The sequence below is a fragment of the Amblyomma maculatum genome, chromosome 2, assembly GCF_055883805.1.
Source record: "Amblyomma maculatum isolate TAMU_Amacu chromosome 2, ASM5588380v1, whole genome shotgun sequence".
In the NCBI taxonomy this organism is placed as follows: domain Eukaryota; kingdom Metazoa; phylum Arthropoda; class Arachnida; order Ixodida; family Ixodidae; genus Amblyomma; species Amblyomma maculatum.
In genome coordinates, this window is record NC_139345.1 from 77,702,171 (window position 1) to 77,720,606 (window position 18,436).

At 47.4% G+C, this 18,436-nt stretch overlaps 1 protein-coding gene across 1 annotated transcript; it reads right to left on the minus strand.

The window, feature by feature from the left end:
• Window positions 1-2,613: 2,613 nt before the first annotated feature.
• On the minus strand, window positions 2,614-3,298 carry LOC146199069 (uncharacterized). Its single transcript, XM_084592704.1, has one exon. It carries the CDS (start codon window positions 3,282-3,284, stop codon window positions 2,718-2,720), a length of 567 nt encoding a protein of 188 aa, XP_084448830.1. The 5' UTR covers window positions 3,285-3,298; the 3' UTR covers window positions 2,614-2,717.
• Window positions 3,299-18,436: the final 15,138 nt, after the last annotated feature.

The following is an 18,436-nucleotide window of genomic DNA, read 5'->3' on the forward strand; positions in this document are numbered from 1 at the left end:
AAACAAAAACCATTTATTGGTGACGTCTGCTTTTGCGCCTTCGCTACTATGACTTTCGCGGTCTATGTACGCCCCTTCAGATGATGATGTTGACGAAAAAGAAACATCGCAGTAACGCCACTCAACGTACCCGAGAAAACCGATTGTCCCGCAACAAGTAGCACACCGGCCCATGATTCTTAGCGTGCCCATGGTGGCTGATGTGCAGCGCCCTCAGCTTTCCCTCTAGTTAGTGAAAGAAACTCTATGACGTCAAGAGACCGGATGACATGGCCGCACTAGCAGGCACTGCCAACTCGGGCTTCGAGACGCATTTGAGTAGGAGGATGAGGTCGGAATGCATCTTTCCGGGACATTTACATCCAGAGGTACACAAGCGGCCCCAAGTCCATGTGCACGCAAGCACGCCGCATTAAGGCAGGGCTTTATATGTATTTTGTGTTGCATTTTATACAATCTAATAGCTTATTACTGCAAGCGGATAAATATGTGTAGGATCTTAGAACTTAGAACAGGTACTCAGCGCAGTTCCAGACCACGAAAAGCAAATAACAAGGAGAATAAGATTGGGATGGAGCGCATTTGGCAAGCACTCGCCGCAAATGACTTGTAGCTTGCCGGTATCGCTCAAGAGGAAAGTAAATAACTGTTGCAATAACTGTTGCATCTTACCGGTACCTTCATTATGGAGATGAAATGTGAAGAATAACGAAAATGGTTCTACTTAAGTTGAAGACAACTAAGATAACTCTGGAATGAAAATGCTTATTACTGCATGCGGATAAGTATGTGTAGGATCTTAGAACTTAGAACAGGTACTCAGCGCAGGCGAAAATGTCTACTTAGAACAGGTACTAAGCGCAAGTCCAGACCACGAAAAGCAAATAACTAGGAGAATAGGATTGTGATGGAGCGCATTTGTCAAGCACTCACAGAAAATGAGCTGCAGCTTACCGGTATCGCTTAAGAGGAAAGTAAATAACTGTTGCATCTTACCGGCTGGAGGTGAAACGTGAAGGCTAACGATAAGGGTTCTACTTAAGTTGACGACGACTCAGATAACTCTGGAAAGAAAAATTGTAGGTGTAACATTAAGAGATAGAAAGCGTGCAGAGTGCACCAGAGGAATGTATCCAGCTAATGCATTCTAGCAAAAATTAAAAAAAGGAAATGGGCACGTAGAGGACATGTAGTGTGAATGCAGCATAGCCAATGGTTGCTAAAGGATGATGGATTCCAAGGGAAGGAAATCGTAGCAGGGGGTGGCAGCAAATCAGGTGTGGCGATGAGATTAAGAAGTTCGCAAAGGTCGATTGCCTGCAGTGCAGCACAGGAGCGGGTTAACGGGGGGAATATAGGAGAGACCTATACTTTAGACTGCATAGGTATAGTGCGGCTGATGACGAATGGAATGCACTGAACAGAGTGCGCGCACGCAAAAGATAATCTGCGAGAGGATGCAGAAAACAAGGAGCCATTAACACTGTTTCGTCATACCCTAAAGGTGGAGCTTAACTGTTGCCCCTATTTTTGAGCTTGAATCACTCAAGACTCAACGCAAGAAGTCACAGAGCCAGGTAGAGTGAATTAATACTACTAGAGTGCCTTTCCGTCAAACGCCAGACCAGTAAAAAGCCGTTCTTAACAGCGATATCCATCACTAGGTAACCTAATGTGGCAAAATGCAATTTTCCGAAAGAGATGCCGCGACACTTGATATCCTCCGTGCTAAAATGCCTTCAGTGCTAATGGTACTGATGAAACTTTTGGGCCACGCTAATGCTGCGAAATGCCGCCTAGACTTCGAATAAAGGAATAAAATTATCACATTGTGCCGATAGGCTGTGGTCTCTGTCCCCCTAACTAAGTTGCACGCGACATCGCGTGTGCCGCGTCCACGCATGCATCATGCAATTTCGCCAGTATCATGGATGCTGTGTGCGCCCGAACATGTGGGCCTGCGTTGCACTATGTGGGCCACATTCTAGCCTGACATGGTGTCATGTCCCTGTGGCATGTGTCATATGTCTGCTAGATAGTGTTTGGACGGTTTGTGGGGCTTAGCATCCCAAACTAACTCAGGCTATGAGAGACGCCGTAGTGGAGGACTCCTAAGATTTCGACCACCTGGGGTTCCTTAACGTGCACTGGCATCGCACAGCTCATGGGCGCCTGGCTTTTCGCCCCCATCGAAAAGTGGCCGCCGGGGCCGGGATTTGATCCCGCGTCCTTTTGAACAGTAGTCGAGCACCTTAACCACTGCGCCACCCCGGCGGGGTTAGATAGTGTTTGAATCCTGGGCATTCCTTCATATTCGATGCCGGTCCCTCCAGCCTGAGTCAAGACACATGGACTATAGCTCGTGTTCACCAGAACAACTACAAAGTATCTGGCAAATATAGAGGCAGCTGTTTATATTATCACTAAAATATTCAATCAATCAATCAATCAATCAATCTTTATTTCAGTTTGTACATACAAACTGGGGATGGTGAGAAAAAGGCAGTGAATTATGCACCGCTTGACGGGCCTCACCACCCCTACAAGTCAGCAGTAGGCACAAGGCAAGAACAACCACTGGTAAAAAAAAAATGAATACAAGTACATCTACAGAACAAGGTTGACAGAACATATCTCATAACTGGCAGCAATAATAGACGCAGAAGACCGTGAGGCTATAACACAGAGTGGCACAGTACGTTCAAACACAATTTACATCACTGTAGCATAGATTGCTGAATAAAGCTTTTACGAATGGAAGAAAAAGACATAATATTCACTTGGTCACTCAAAGGGGTATTTAGGAACTTTGGCACAATAAATCTCAACATACAAAACCCATAGTTAGTTCTGCACTTTGGTAATGCAAACCTACTCTGCAGTCTGATGTCGTATGATGAGTGGCGACATGTAATAGGAACAATTTCAGAAAAAAATGAATCACCCTTTTTTATCGTTGATTTATAGAGACATGTAAATCTGTAGTCAAATAATTTGTTGAAAGGTACAATATTATAATATAGGTAAATGTGTTTAGTAGGCGAATCATACGTCCCGTTGACAATTGCACGAAGCATTTTCTTTTGTAATGTTTGCAGTTTAATGACATTGGATACCGTTGTATGGCCCCAGACAAGAAGGCAATAGCTAAGGTGCGAATAAAAAAATGCATAATATAAAGTAATTTTAGTTTTGATAGGTAGAATATGCCTGTTACGTGAAGTAATTCCGACAATTCTAGAAAGCGTTAACACAATATTATTAACATGGGCATCCCATGTCATCGTACTGCTAAACGTTACACCTAACGATTTGAATGTGTCCACGTACTCGATTTCACTGCCATTGAGGTATAACGAGGGGCGGTAAAGTACTTGTTTTCCTTTAGGAAGGAAGAGTACTGCTTTAGTTTTTTCTTTGTTTATCTTTAATGAGTTGGCTGATGACCATGTGGCAAGCGATAAGAGCGTGCGATTGGCGGTGTCTGCTAAGCTTTGTACGTCTTTGGAAGAAAAAAAATAGGCTGGTGTCATCTGCATATATAATGTATTTTGCGTGGTTACTGATATTAGGGATGTCATTTATATATATATTAAACAGGAGTGGCCCTAAAATGCTGCCTTGAGGGACGCCATTCGAAATTCCTAGAATCTGTGAAGAGGAATGATTAATCACCACATACTGAGACCGTGAATTCAGATAAGATTTGATTAGGCTGAGAGCATGTCCGCGTATGCCATAGTTCTCTAGTTTCGCAAAAAGAATATCGTGATTTAGGCAATCGAAGGCTTTACTGAAATCAACGAAAACACCGAGAGTTAGAAGCTGTGACTCAAAATTATTTAAAATGTATTCTTTTTGGACGAGTAGCGCATGCTCCGTGGACCTATTTTGTGTAAAGCCATACTGACAGTCGGTTATTACGGAATGTTTCTGCAGAAAATGTTGCAAACGGATGCGAATCAGTTGTTCTAAACCCTTAGAAAAGTACGGAAGTACAGACACTGGCCTATAGTTTCCCAACTTGTTCGCATCGCCTTTTTTATATATCACGGCTACCCTGGCTAGCTGCATGTCAGTAGGGAAATGAGCTGTAATAAGTGCGGTGTTGTATATATAGGTTAGGCAGGGCGTAATTATGTCAAGAATGTACTTAATTGGTCGGCTCTGTATGTTATGTGCATCAAGACTGCAGGTGTCTTAATTTTCGGCATATTGCAAAAACTTCACTTTCGTCCGTTGGTCTTAAGAAGAGAGATGCCTCTATCTTGTCACTCAAGAAATTCGCGATTCCGGTATTGAATTGGCTATAACCTACTTCGGAAAAGAATTTATTAAATGCATTTGCAAGGCATGAACCTGAGGTCTCTTTACCATCGATTATTAAGCTCGTTATGTTCCTGCTGTGTGTGTTTCTATTTAAAACTAGGTTTAAGCGCCTCCATTTTTCTTTGGGATTTCTAGAAAGCTGGATATCAAACAAATTGTTATAGTAAGCGGCTCTAGCTATCCTAATTTCTTTATTCAGCTGATTGCGCAATGATTTAAATCTCGCTAGTACGTCCGCATCTCTCGTTTTAATGAACTGTGCAAACATCTTGTGTTTCTTTTTCACGAGTTGCGTGAGGCGACGGTTCATCCACGGCTTACGAGCATTTTTGCATGGCGTTATGTCAACCACAGGGAAGCAGTCATTGTACAATAATAGAAAAATGTGCAGAAATTTGCGGTAAGCGCCCTCGGCTGTATTTTCTCGGTATACGGGATCCCAGTTCACTAAAGCAATGCGTCTCCTAAATTGCTCAAGCCTTTCTTGAGAAATAAGTTGCCGTCGAGCCTGTGCGTTTGCCTTCGTACGGATTTGTGTGTCTAGGCGCAAGAAAACAGGTAAATGATCACTGATATCTATTGCGATCCGGCCCGAAAAGAGTGTAATGGGACTGTTTGTTACTATAAGGTCTAGCGCCGAAGAACAGGTAGCAGTGATGCGTGTGGGACTACTGATAGCGTTGTGGAATCCAGTCGCTCCGAGGAGCGCAGAAAGCTTTTGCTGTGCAGAACTTACTCTGTTAATATCTATGTTGAAGTCTCCCGCTATACAGGAAATAAAGGTTTCTGTGTTAAAAAAGAATAATTCGCGCTCAAAGCGGTCAAAAAACGTGGCTATGTTTCCCTGGGGGGGCCGGTAAAGAACAGAAAACGTTTGGCGGGCGGACTTCACAGTGAGCATTTCGATATCACCATTACAGAAGCAGTGATCAGATAACAGTTCACAGGCGTACGTGTTTTTCGCTAGCAGCGCAACGCCTCCCCCACGTTTTGTAGCACGGTTAACATAAAAAGAGTTATACCCCGGTATTCGCAGAACATCGGTGTCATGACGATACCATGTTTCGGTTAAACAGATGATATCAAACGATATCTTTAAGCCTGCCAAAAATTGTGTCAATTGGTCAGCTTTGTTCATGGCAGATTGCATATTGAAATGTATTAACATGAGTGGGTTATTTTCATCTAGGCTAACATGTTTATTAAATTGTGAAGGTGTGAAAAGAGGTGCAGTGCTCGATACATTTTCTAGAGGCAAGAAAGCAAGAACATCAGTGTGATGAGTAATGACGTCGCCTTACGTCATTTTTAGCAAATCGTCATGACTGTTAATCCGAACGATATCAGAAGTCTCTGTCTTTCGCGCGAGTATGCTACCGTTTTTTGTCCACACGAACTTCCAAGACACTTCCCCTTTCCTTGCAATAGTGGCACCAAGAAGGCGTTTGTTGTCTGGTGTCAAATGTTCATTGACGTAAATTCGTTGAGCAGGGCCAGTGAAACCAATATCAGTGGTTGACAGGGTTGCTTTCTTTGCTGCCTCAAGAAACTGGTTCCTTTTCGTACGGGTCGTGAATCTTACAACGAGATTAATGTCTTTGTTGTTTCTGGTTTTAACGCTGTGCGCGATGTCAATGTCTGCAAGGTCGAGAGGAATGCTGGTGGTTTGTGCGATTTGCAAGGCTATTTCAGCCGCTCTGTCTTTAGCGGTGAGTGGCAAGCCCTTTATCTCCACATTATTCAACCGGCTGTATTGCTCCAGTTCAACAATTCTCCCTTCAGCTTTAGTTAACCTCTCAGTTAGGTCCTTATTTTCCTGCCTTAAGGCAGCACATTCCTCCTTTGTCCTCTTGACCTCTGCAGTCAGAGTTTTCAGTTCAGATAGAGCATTTTTGAAATCATCAGCAGCGTCAGAACAAAATGTTATGCTCTGATTCATTGAGCGTATTTCGACACGCATTTCGCGTTTGAAATCTTCAATGGCTTTCATTACTTCAGCAGTGGCAGTCGACATCGTCAACAAAAATCACACGGCAACCAGTCGGCAGTGGCAGGCAGTGGAAAATTTGGTCGAGTATAGGTAAATACAATGCTGGTGCACTCACCTATGAAGCACAAATAAATAGCATGGGAAGCAGTTAGTTGTCTGCACAACGTGCCACCGCCGACTGGACGGCAGATCCGAAGAGGGGATGCTTATGTAGCCTGGGCAGCAGGTGACGTCACTACGGCCCTCGTGGCTGGCGGCTCTCGTAGGCGTTGTAGATACGTTGCTCTTCCGCACGTGTCTTCTGGCGCAATTTCCTGGTACGGTTGTAGAAGCCCTATGAAGCACAAATAAATAGCATGGGAAGCAGTTAGTTGTCTGCACAACGTGCCACCGCCGACTGGACGGCAGATCCGAAGAGGGGATGCTTATGTAGCCTGGGCAGCAGGTGACGTCACTACGGCCCTCGTGGCTGGCGGCTCTCGTAGGCGTTGTAGATACGTTGCTCTTCCGCACGTGTCTTCTGGCGCAATTTCCTGGTACGGTTGTAGAAGCCCTATGAAGCACAAATAAATAGCATGGGAAGCAGTTAGTTGTCTGCACAACGTGCCACCGCCGACTGGACGGCAGATTCGAAGAGGGGATGCTTATGTAGCCTGGGCAGCAGGTGACGTCAGTATACGGCCCTCGTGGCTGGCGGCTCTCGTAGGCGTTGTAGATACGTTGCTCTTCCGCACGTGTCTTCTGGCGCAATTTCCTGGTACGGTTGTAGAAGCCCTATGAAGCACAAATAAATAGCATGGGAAGCAGTTAGTTGTCTGCACAACGTGCAACCGCCGAGAGAGAAAGACGAAGAGCCTTAATGCCAGGGAGAGTGCTGGGGTTGGCCAGGGCGAGTGCTGGGGAGAGTGCTGGGGTGCTGGGGGGTCGTTTGCGTAGTACATCGTTTTTTGCCTCCAGGTTTCCAAGTTTCTGATCAGACACATTTCTCTCGCCAACCCCAGCACTCTCCCTGGCATTAAGGCTCTTCGTCTTTCTCTCTAACCATGCTATACATGGTTTCAGTTGTGACTAACAGGCTACAAGCATTCTGTTTTCTGGTTCACTAGCGACCTTACCAAAAATATGGAGGGAGGGGTGGGTTGGAAGGTGCATTTAATTTCCATCTTTAAGGGTACAGTGCGATAGGGTTAATGGTTCTCTCTTGCTGGCTCCCCTTGAGGATACACTTTCAGGTCAATTCCCTTTGCTAGCCTAATCTGCATTCTTTGATTTCTGCCTCTATTATCTCACACAAACCCATTAGACTCCAGTCGTCACACACCATATGATGAGACAGACCACCGAGCGTAGATACGAAGCCCCGCTTAAACAAAGCCGCCTAACACGATATGAAGGTGGTTACTTTAACGTTATTCTATCGAGATTGAACTGTTACACACAATTTATCTCCACGAAACTGCTGCAACCAATATATAGGCTCATGCTAACCAGGCGATTACTAATCATGCACATCCATGTCTGTTGCAGAATAATCAATTGTCGTAAGAGGCAATTTATGTGATCCATTCTAACGTTGAAGAACATAACTTTTTAACGGCTTCAGACTGTCATATTCGCATCGGCAGGAAGCGAGGGCCTGTGATTGAGGAATCTTCAAACGAGCTTTCTATTCGCTTCCAGAAGCCGCTTGCTTCCCTAATTTAAAATTCCGAAAGCAATTTCGCGCTTGTTGCCAATAATAGAGTCCTTCCTCAAAAAGGCGGGGGAAAAAAACCTGTTCTTCGCTGCCACAACCTGAGCGTTCGTTAGCTGACCCCGCCTTGAGCGCAGCCCCTGCTGCCGTTAGGAGCCAATCTCGCGTTCCACTTAAGTGCTTCTCGGTACCTTTGCTCAATCTAGAAATGAAACAGGCAAACTTCTTACGTGTGTGCCCACCTGGCGTCCGGTTCCGCAATTATCCCTTGTCTCCAGTTAGCGCTCATAACCGTTTGCGTCGCCGTGAATAATAGAGAACGGCCTAGCGACAGGTGAAGCGCACAAAGTAAACGATTGAAAAAACTGATTGATTTATAGGAAGGGAGAGGGCGCGGTAACTGTGTCACTTGTTTTCTGTGGACAGCTCAACCGCGCCGTAAGGGAAGGGAGGCAGATGGGAGTGAAAGTGGAAAGAGAGAAAGAGGAGCTGTAGTGGAGGGCGTAAACGATTTTTTAATATTAAAAGATGACTGGTGAAGTAAGAGAAAGGGTTTCGCGCGTGCGCACGCTTGTGTGCATGTGTGATGGGTGGGGGGGAGGGTGCGTCGCCGATGCTGTATTCTCTGGAGAGCAGGGTTTTTAACACTGTCGCACTGCACGCTATAGAGGCAATTAACGTGACGTTACTGCAACTCTACTGGCAACTTTGGCACGCACAACGCATGAATGGATGGAAAAACTTTATTTTCTTCAGAGAGCATGTATGGATGGCTCCGTGTTAGATGGCCATCAACCCATGGCTGACGGCGACCTGGGTGGCCCATTCCACGGCCCTGGTCTGGACGACCGGGTCTGAGCTTGCCAACACGGCCTCCCACTGCTCGAGGGAAGGATCACGCATAATATCCGCCGGTGGCGGTGCTATGCTACAGCTCCATAATATGTGGTCATAGGTTGCCAATTCCTGACACCATTTGCACGTATGGGTTGAAGAAACATCTAGTCTGCAATCGTCGCCAGACGCATTCCTGCGCCTTCACCAATTGCTTGTCCGGGGGTGGGTAAATCCTCCGCTCAAGTTTGAAATGATTAGTAGTAATGTCATGAAAGGATACCAGCCCATCTCTCGTGGACCTTCCCGGAACGTCCGGCTCACCTACTCGGCTGACGAAACCTCGAGCATTCATGTGAGCCGTCTCGTTCCCAGGATTCCCAGAGTGTGCTGGTACCCAGACAATTTCCGCCTCCGTAGTCCCTCGCTCCGTGGCCCGATTCAGCAATCGCGCCGCTGTGACAGATATTCTGCCCCTCGCCAAATTTCGGATGGCTGTTTTGGAATCGCTGAAGATCAAGTCAGCATTACTACTAGAAATAGCTAGTGCTATCGCCGCTTCCTTTGCAGTTTCTGGGGAGCGGGTTTTGACTGATCCGGAGGCGATCAAGCGTCCCCGCCCGTCCACGACCGCAATTGCAAGTGCGTCCTTGTCCCTATACTCGGCGACATCTACATAGACTGCCCCGTTGTACTTCCCGTACTTAACATGTAAAGCTTTGGCTCTTGCCTTCCTGCGGTCCTCGTGATGTATTGGATGCATGTTCTTGGGCAAAGGTTTTATGTACAAGCCCTTGTGCATTTCCCGCCTAATCTGAATTTGTGTCACCAGCTGGAGCGTCAACTCCAATGCCGATCCTTTCCAATATGCCCCTTCCTGCTTTTGTTTTTGAAAGTCTACCGAGCTGCATCACCAGGTGCGCCTCCCGTAGTTCTTCTAGGGTGTTGTGCACCCCTAATCCCAGCAGCCTTTCGGTAGACGCATTGTGAGGCAACCCAAGGGCCGCTTTATATGCCTGCCTAATCATAGCCTCCACCTTGCCTTTTTCCGTCGCGTCCAACTTCAAATAAGGCGTCGCATACACTATTCTACTGAGCACAAACGCCTGCACCAGCTGACACAAGTCCTTTTCCTTAACACCTCTCTTACGATTAGCGATTCTCCTGATTAGCCTCACGGTAGCATTGACCGTATTTTTAAGCCTTTTCAAGGACTCGCTATTTTTCCTGTTAGTCTGCAGATACATACCCAGGATCCTGATCGTTTGGACCTCAGCGACCGGTATGCCCCCCACTTTGACCTCTAAAGGCGGTGGCGGCACATAGTGCCTCGCATGTATCCCTCTTGGCTTGTCCCTCAGCACAAAAAGCTCGGACTTGGGCTGAGAGCACGAGAGTCCTGCTTCCCCTGCTAGCTCCTCAACAATATCCACCGCGTGCTGTAGAGTTTCTTCCAAATGTGCGTCACTGCCTCTTGTTACCCAAAGAGTAATGTCATCCGCATAAAATGTATGTTTAAGTCCCGATATCCCTTGCAGCCTGGCAACAAAAAGGGGGAAAGAGAGAGAGAGAGAGCCAACTGCGAATCATGACACGGCGTCGGAGAAATCCGAGTTCTGGTTGGATGGCGTTCAAAACGGCGTCTCAAGTGTCCGACAAATGAGCGCCGCGCAGCAGGGAGGAGAACGGTAGACCGCCGTCGGTGCGTCGGAAACATGCTTTTGCGTGCTTTTATTTTCGAACCGCCCAACACTATGGCGGCTACGCAATACAGGGTTGCCACAACTGCCGTCTGCTAAACCTGATAGTGAATAGGGTCTATACACCAGCTGCGCTTGACAAACTGCTTACGTGTCAGATTTAAAAAGTAATGGCTAGAAAATGCAATAGCCATTTAAGAAAGCTCACGGATCATGGTTCTTCCAATCTGATGTAACCAAACATTAAAGATGATTCTGCTAAAGAGACCGCTATTTGTATTCAGTTGAACAATCAACTGTGTTAAGGATTGTGGGAATGAACAAGCAATTAAAAAAGAAAGCTTTGAACGCACGTGTATGTCTCGAACTACCGACTTTGACTGTAATCTCAAGGCCATGTATGACGCTGCTGGCGCTTTGGATCAGTTTTTAAATATTGTCTCAAATGTTGCTAACTTGGGCTTCCTATTGCAGCTCGTAAGACAAAATGCAAGCGTTCAACAATCCTTGCCTTTCCCACGCCCATGGTTTACAATCAGCATAATAGCTTGTGAAAGCAGGCTTTTAACAGCCGGTGCCGTAGGCCAGTTGATAAAGCACCATCGCGAAATTCTAAGGATGTTGGTTTCGGTTTCATTGGTGATTGCTTCATTTCTTTAAAATTTAAATTTCCTTTAAGCACTAAAATGATTATGATACTTTTTTACAAGTCGTCAAAGTGATATTATTTGCCCCGCCGCTTTGGCTCAGGGACTACAGCACCCGACTGCTTAACACGAATCAAATCAGGATCAAATCCCGGTCGCTGGAGGTCAATGACGGCGAAAAGGAAGGCGACCGTATATTGCGCTGTGTCGAGTGAAAGTTAAACAACCTCGATGTGTTAGGAAATTTCCGTAGCAGTCCGCTACGGCATCCCTCATAGATTTAGTCGCTTTGAGATGTTAACCGCTATAAATCAAACCAAAGCCGTAAGGCTTTTCACGAAGTAACATTACCTTAAGCTTTCATGGCTTCCATGCCTATTGGCTTATTAATGCAACATTATTTTTTACTCTTAGGTGACCTGGACAGGATGTGTGGTAAGGATGTTCGGCCACAAGATGTATGCATGAGATAACGACTATAAGAACGAAAATAACTATAGTCACGCAATTAACACAGGACAATTAATTACAATCAGAGAAGTGATAGCAGTGTTGTGTATATGCAATTGTTATACTCGTTATAATCATAACAATAACGATAATGCGATAAGATACATAAGCGTGATAACGGAGCTTAATGGGAATTGAAGTCACCATTAACGATAAGCATATTGTCACGTACACGGTGACTAAGATACCAATGATAGAAAGGGGTAGCCCAGACACAACAACACAGCAGCACAGACGCAAACGTGCAAGCGACACTTTGTCGTCCTCTTCAACTTCGTCCTCCTTTCAAACCTCAGTCATGCGCCACCTGGCAACGCTAGGTGGCATTACCCCCTCCTTCCGAAAAAAATGAGAAGGGCCGGTAAAAATGGTGTGAAAAGCAAGAGAGTGGTCACAGCGGGTGGCCATACGCTATCGGTGGTAGTACGGCTTCTGTCGCACAATGTGCACAATGTCCGAGCTGTGCTTTCGACGTTTTGGTTTTGTGGCACCGTCTGGGATAACTAATGTAACTCACACGGCGCAACACTTTGTACGGCCCGAAGTAGCGGGAAAGGAGTTTCTCTGACAAGCCTGGACGGCGAACTGGTGTCCATACCCAGACTTGGTCTCCAGGCTTGTAGTCAACCTGGCGGTGCCGGAGGTTGTAACGGTGCGCGTCAGTGGTCTGCTGCTGCCCAATGTGCACACGGGCGAGCTGGCGGGCTTCCTCAGCGCGGATGACATATTGCTGGGCATCTGAGGATAGCTGGTCCTCATCTGGGCACGGGAGCATGGAATCGAGCATGCTCTGAACTTCGCGTCCGTAAACAAGTCGAAATGGTGTGAAGCGCGTTGTCTCTTGTAAGGCTGTATTATACGCAAATGTGACGTACGGCAGCACCTCGTCCCAGGTCTTGTGCTGCACATCGACGTACATTGCCAACATGTCAGCAATCGTCTTATTCAATCTTTCTGTAAGGCCATTGCTTTGTGGATGGTACGCTGTGGTCTTGCGATGGGTCTTGCAACTCAGCTCAAATATGCGGTCGATCAGCTGTGAAGTGAAAGCTGTCCCTCTGTCGGTAATGACGTAGAAAGGGGCGCCATGCCGCAAGACTATGTTGTACATGAAAAACTCTGCTACTTCGGAAGCTGTGGCGTGAGGGATTGCCTTTGTCTCAGCGTATCGAGTCAGGTAGTCAGCGACTACTATCCATTTGTTTCCGGCCTGCGACAAAGCGAAAGGGCCAAGGAGATCCATTCCAATTTGGTCGAGCGGAATGCGGGGTACTTTAACGGGCTTGAGAAATCCGGGAGGCTTCTGGGGCGGTATTTTACGGCGCTGGCATTCGCGACAGCTTCGTACATAGCGTTTCACAGCTGCGGAGAGTCCTGGCCAGTAATACATGTTGCGCACTCGAGCAAGAGTCCGTGAGCAACACAAATGACCAGACGTTGGTTCATCATCGCAAGCAAGGAGAATATCCTCACGGAGCTCGCATGGCACTACCAGAAGGTAAGTTCTGTCTTGGCCCTGGGAGTTTCTTTTATACAAGACGCCTTGCCGTATGCAGAAGGAACCAAGGTGCCGAGATAGGTGTCGAGGCAGGGTCGTATCACGCCCTTCCAGATAATCGATGAATGGAAGGATGTCTGGATCAGCTCTTTGTCGATCCCTGAGCTCAGATGCGCCTAGGGCTCCTAGAAAACCGCTATCGTCATCGGCTGTAGTATCGCCAGTGTCAACGGGTGCTCGTGACAGCGTGTCGGCGTCTTCGTGTTTGCGGCCGGACTTGTAAATAATAGATATGTCAAACTCCTGAAGTCGTAAACTCCAGCGTGCAAGTCGTCCAGATGGGTCTCGCAGATTTGCCAGCCAGCACAAACAATGATGGTCGGTGACGACTTTAAATGGCCGGCCGTAAAGATAGGGGCGAAACTTCATAGTAGCCCATACGACCGCCAGGCATTCCTTTTCTGAGGTGGAATAGTTCATTTCGGCACGAGAGAGTGCGGCGAGCATAAACTATTACTCGCTCAAACCCGTCTTGATGCTGAACAAGGACCGCGCCAAGACCGATACTACTGGCGTCAGTGTGCACCTCAGTGTCAGCCGCTTCATCGAAGTGCGCCAGAACAGGGGATGTTTGAAGGCGCTCACGAAGCAAAGAGAAGGTCATCTGCTGCTCAGAGTTCCACACAAAGGAGGTGTCCTTCCTTGTAAAGCGCGTCAGAGGTTCTGCGATCTGAGAAAAGTCCGCAATGAAACGCCGATAATATGCGCACAGGCCGAGGAAGCGCTGAACAGCCTTCTTATTAGCTGGAACGGGAAATCGTGCGACGGCAGCAGTCTTATCGGGATCCGGGCGCACCCCATCAGCGCTTACAACATGGCCGAGGAACTTGAGTTCTGTATACCCGAAGTGGCATTTCTCGGGTTTCAGCGTGAGATCAGCAGAACGGAGGGCTTCCAGGACAGCTCGAAGGCGTTCGAGATGTTGATCAAATGTTTCGGAAAAAACAACTACGTCGTCCAAGTACACAAGACAGATCTGCCACTTGAGGCCAGTGAGGACGGTGTCCATCATCCTTTGGAATGTAGCTGGGGCAGAGCACAATCCAAATGGGAGTACTTTGAATTCATATAGGCCATCTGGAGTGACAAATGCGGTTTTTTCTCGGTCTCGTTCGTCTACTTCGATTTGCCAATAGCCGCTTTTTAAATCAATAGATGAAAAATACTTCGCACGTCGCAATTTGTCCAGTGAATCATCGATGCGCGGCAATGGGTATACATCTTTCTTTGTCACATTATTCAATTTCCGATAGTCGACGCAAAATCGAAGAGTGCCGTCTTTCTTTTTGACCAGGACTACTGGTGAAGACCACAGACTTTGTGAAGGCTGCACAACACCATCATCCAGCATCTCCTGAACCTGCGTCTGGATCACTTCTCGTTCTTTGGCAGACACACGATAAGGCTGCTGTCGTATTGGGCGAGCGTCGTCATAAGTAATGATGCGATGTTGTGTGATGGGCGTTTGACGAACCTTCGAGGAAGAAGCAAAGCAGTGCTCGAAGTCTAGCAGTAGTTGCTCTAAGGCCCGCCGTTTCTCCTTTGACACACCTTCGACACACGGTTCGAAGGTACACACCTGGCCAAGCAGTGAGCACCTTCCTCAAAACAGCCGCCACGCGACCACTCAAAATTGAATAATCGGCACCGGTGTCCACTAATGCATTGACCGTAGTGCGACCGTCTAAAATAACCGGAATGTCCAGAGAAATGCTTTTTGCTTCCCTAGGTGACGGTACCAGCAGCTCGCGGTCGGATCGAAGCGGCGACGACGGGAGGTCTTCAACGCAGCGACTACCAGCGGCCTCGCCCCCGAAGGTCGCTGTTTTCAGTTTTCCCGATGAGGGCTAGACGAGCGGCCTTGGTCCTCTCGCGAGGAACCGTGGGTGAACGAGGAGGAGCGCCTTGGCGAAGGGAAGCGGGGCTGACGCTGCGAATGAGATAAACGCTGCTCCGCCAGGTACTCCTCAATAACTCGGGGTCGTTGACCAAACCGGGGAGGAGGCGAGTCGATGCGGAAGCCGTGGAGACCGAGCCGTCGATACGGACAATCCCGGTAAAGATGTCCTGGTTCACCGCAGTGGAAGCAAAGCGGACGGCAGTCAGGCGTGCGCCAAATGTCGGCTTCGCGTCGGGGCAGCGGACGATTGTCGAAGTTCTGCACTGGCTGCACCGAGGGCAGCGGAATTGTAGGTGACGCGAGAATGGGCGGTGGTGAAGGGGGAGCCTGACTCTGGAGAACTTCCGCGTATGTGGGACGATTGTCGGTCCCCGACAGCAACGGCGGGCTCGGAACTACAGGCGAAAGAGGGCTCTTGAGTGCCTGCCGCACCTCCTCCCGCACTATAGTAGAAACGGAAGTTGGCGATTGCTGCAGAGGGTTCCAGAACTTGCTTAGTTCTTCGCGCACGACGCTGCGAAACAGTTCGCGCAATGCATCGGGATGCCGCTCTGAAGATCCAAATGATTCCGCGATTGTGCTTGTATGAAAAGGTCGGTCATAAGCCACGGCACGTTGGTGTAGCACCTTTTCCATTGTGGTGGCCTCCGCAAGGAATCCGTTTACATTCGACGGTGGGTTTCGCACAAGGCCTGCGAACAGCTGCTCTTTCAAACCCTGCATCAAGTGCCTGACCTTTTTGTCCTCGGACATGGCGGGATCGGCTCGCCTGAAGAGGCGCGTCATGTCCTCGACGTACGCTTTGACACTCTCATTCGGCCTTTGGATGCGAGAGTGAATGGCACGTTCTGCATGCTCGCGACGATCTGCGCTAGTGTAAGCCTCGAGCAGTTGACGATGGAATTCCCGCCACGAAGTTAATACTTGCTCTCGGTTCTCGAACCAGATACGGGCGCCGTCCTCAAGGCTGAAGTAGACGTTCCTTAGTTTGGCAGCATCGTCCCACTGGTTGAAAGCAGCGACACGTTCAAACTGAAGGAACCAGTCCTCCACATCCTCAAAGAGGTCCCCATGGAATGACTTCGGTACCCGAGGGGCCTGCAAGGTGTAGTTACAGGCCGGTGCGACGCCCGTTACCTGCTGAGCAGGAGCGCTAGATGTCATGATGGCTGAAACTGCGGAGACAGTCCCTGGAGCCGTCGACTGGAACGATGCACGGGGGTGTCCAATGGTACAGGGCTGGCGCGACGTCTTGTAGATGGAGATTCTTGCATAGGCGATCGTTTTACCCAGCACCTCCACCAGAATGTCACGTACACGGTGACTAAGGATACCAATGATAGAAAGGGGTAGCCCAGACACAACAACACAGCAGCACAGACGCAAACGTGCAAGCGACACTTTGTCGTCCTCTTCAACTTCGTCCTCCTTTCACACCTCAGTCATGCGCCACCTGGCAACGCTAGGTGGCAATATGAAGTCGTCAGATTAGAGAGATAGTGGGGTGGTAGTGAATGACGTCTTCGCCAATCGTGCGATTTGGTTCAACTGGTCACCGGATCGACATAGTTGCTATATAGAGGATGTCACACTAGCGTCTATAGAAAAGAAGTTGTGGACATCGTCGAAATAACATAGGACGTCGGAATAGCCTGTGAACAGCAACGAGCTGATGTCGTCATAGCAACATGCCTCGACAAGTAGTAAACGTTCGTAACAATATCAGACATCGAAATAGTGCGACACCTTTTGTAAAATGCGTAACGATCTAGAAGCAGAACTAGGTACGGCAGTTGACAAGCATTCGCCTTTCCGTACGCAGGGAGAATAATTGTGTTTCTGTAATTGTTATGTATTTAAAAAGAGCACCCCATCTCTCTACCCTCTCTTCAAAGCACTGAGTGGTTATTTGCGCTTATTTCCAAGCCATCCAGAACAAAATATCTCGAAGAAATTTATTTAGAGCTCTAACTCGGAAGTCTTCTCATAAGCTTGAGCTCCAGTTTAGTTCAGTTCAGTTCAATCGTTCAGTCGTATCCGACTCTTCGTGACCCTAGGGACTGTAGCAAAACAAATAAAAACAAAACTCGCACTAGTAAGCACCGAATACTGTAGAAACCGTACAATTAAATACTTGGCTCAAAAACCTACATTCAGGCAATTTAGATTATTTTTTATTTATTTTATTTGACCTGTAAACATGTAAGCAACATTTTATTTTAAAAAACAGCACCTTGTGTAAAACTACGCACAGCTACGAAAGCTTTTGATTTTAACATTTTCTGCAGCCATCGGCTAGTTCGCCTACGTCTACCTTATGGTCACCGTGCACCCGCTGAAGCCCGTCATCATGAAGCTTCTCTTCTCGATTAATGCTGCTTTATGGCGATCAAATAAAACAGCAAACCTAGAGCTATATATATTACAAATTAGAAAGTTGGAAAACCCAGTGTATATGATAAGATGCAGGTATCCGGTGGGTTCAGTTCCTATAGAGCTGATGTGGAATCTTGCTGTATGTTGCCCGCATAAAACTGCCATTTACGTTCAACGTCCCTCAAATATCCGACAGGGAACTAATGTGGGCAGTATGCGGGCAAGGAAGGTTGCCAGCGCCTCTGGCATCCATGTATACCTACAGGGGGTTTGTAAAGGCAGTCGCATTTCAATTAGCTGAAGCTTTTTACAGCGTAAAGGCCACGTTTAGACCTCGTTCATCGAAAGAGACTGTGTGGGCTTTATGTGGGTTCTGGTGGCGCTTGAAACGTCGATATGGGGCCCATATGTAAGCTCAACAGAAGGAGCAAAATTTTACCATTCCTCCTTATTCGCCAAGTGGCTCAAAAGGGGCGTCCGCACTAAGCACAAAAATCATCTGTTGTGTAATGCGAAATATGGAACCATGCATTCGGCAGACCCGTGCTGTATTTAGTTTACCTGCTTCCAATTCGTGACATTTTCAATGCAAATACTAGGTCGGAAGGGGGAGATATTATCTGATTGTGTCACAAGAACAAACCAGTGCACGCAAGCCTTCAGTGTTGCATGCATCCGTAGGTTTTATCTTTTTCGATGACATTATCGATTGAACCTAATTCAATTCAAAATTCATTTCGACAATTTTGTTCAATGCCAAGGACTTCTTTTTCTGCATCATTGCTCAATGAGCGCTTATTTCACAGAAAGTGTGGAAATGCCAATTCTAATAGCTAAAATGTTCAACGATCCATTAATGCCTTCCACCATTCGAAGCATGCACGTTCATAGATATTGTT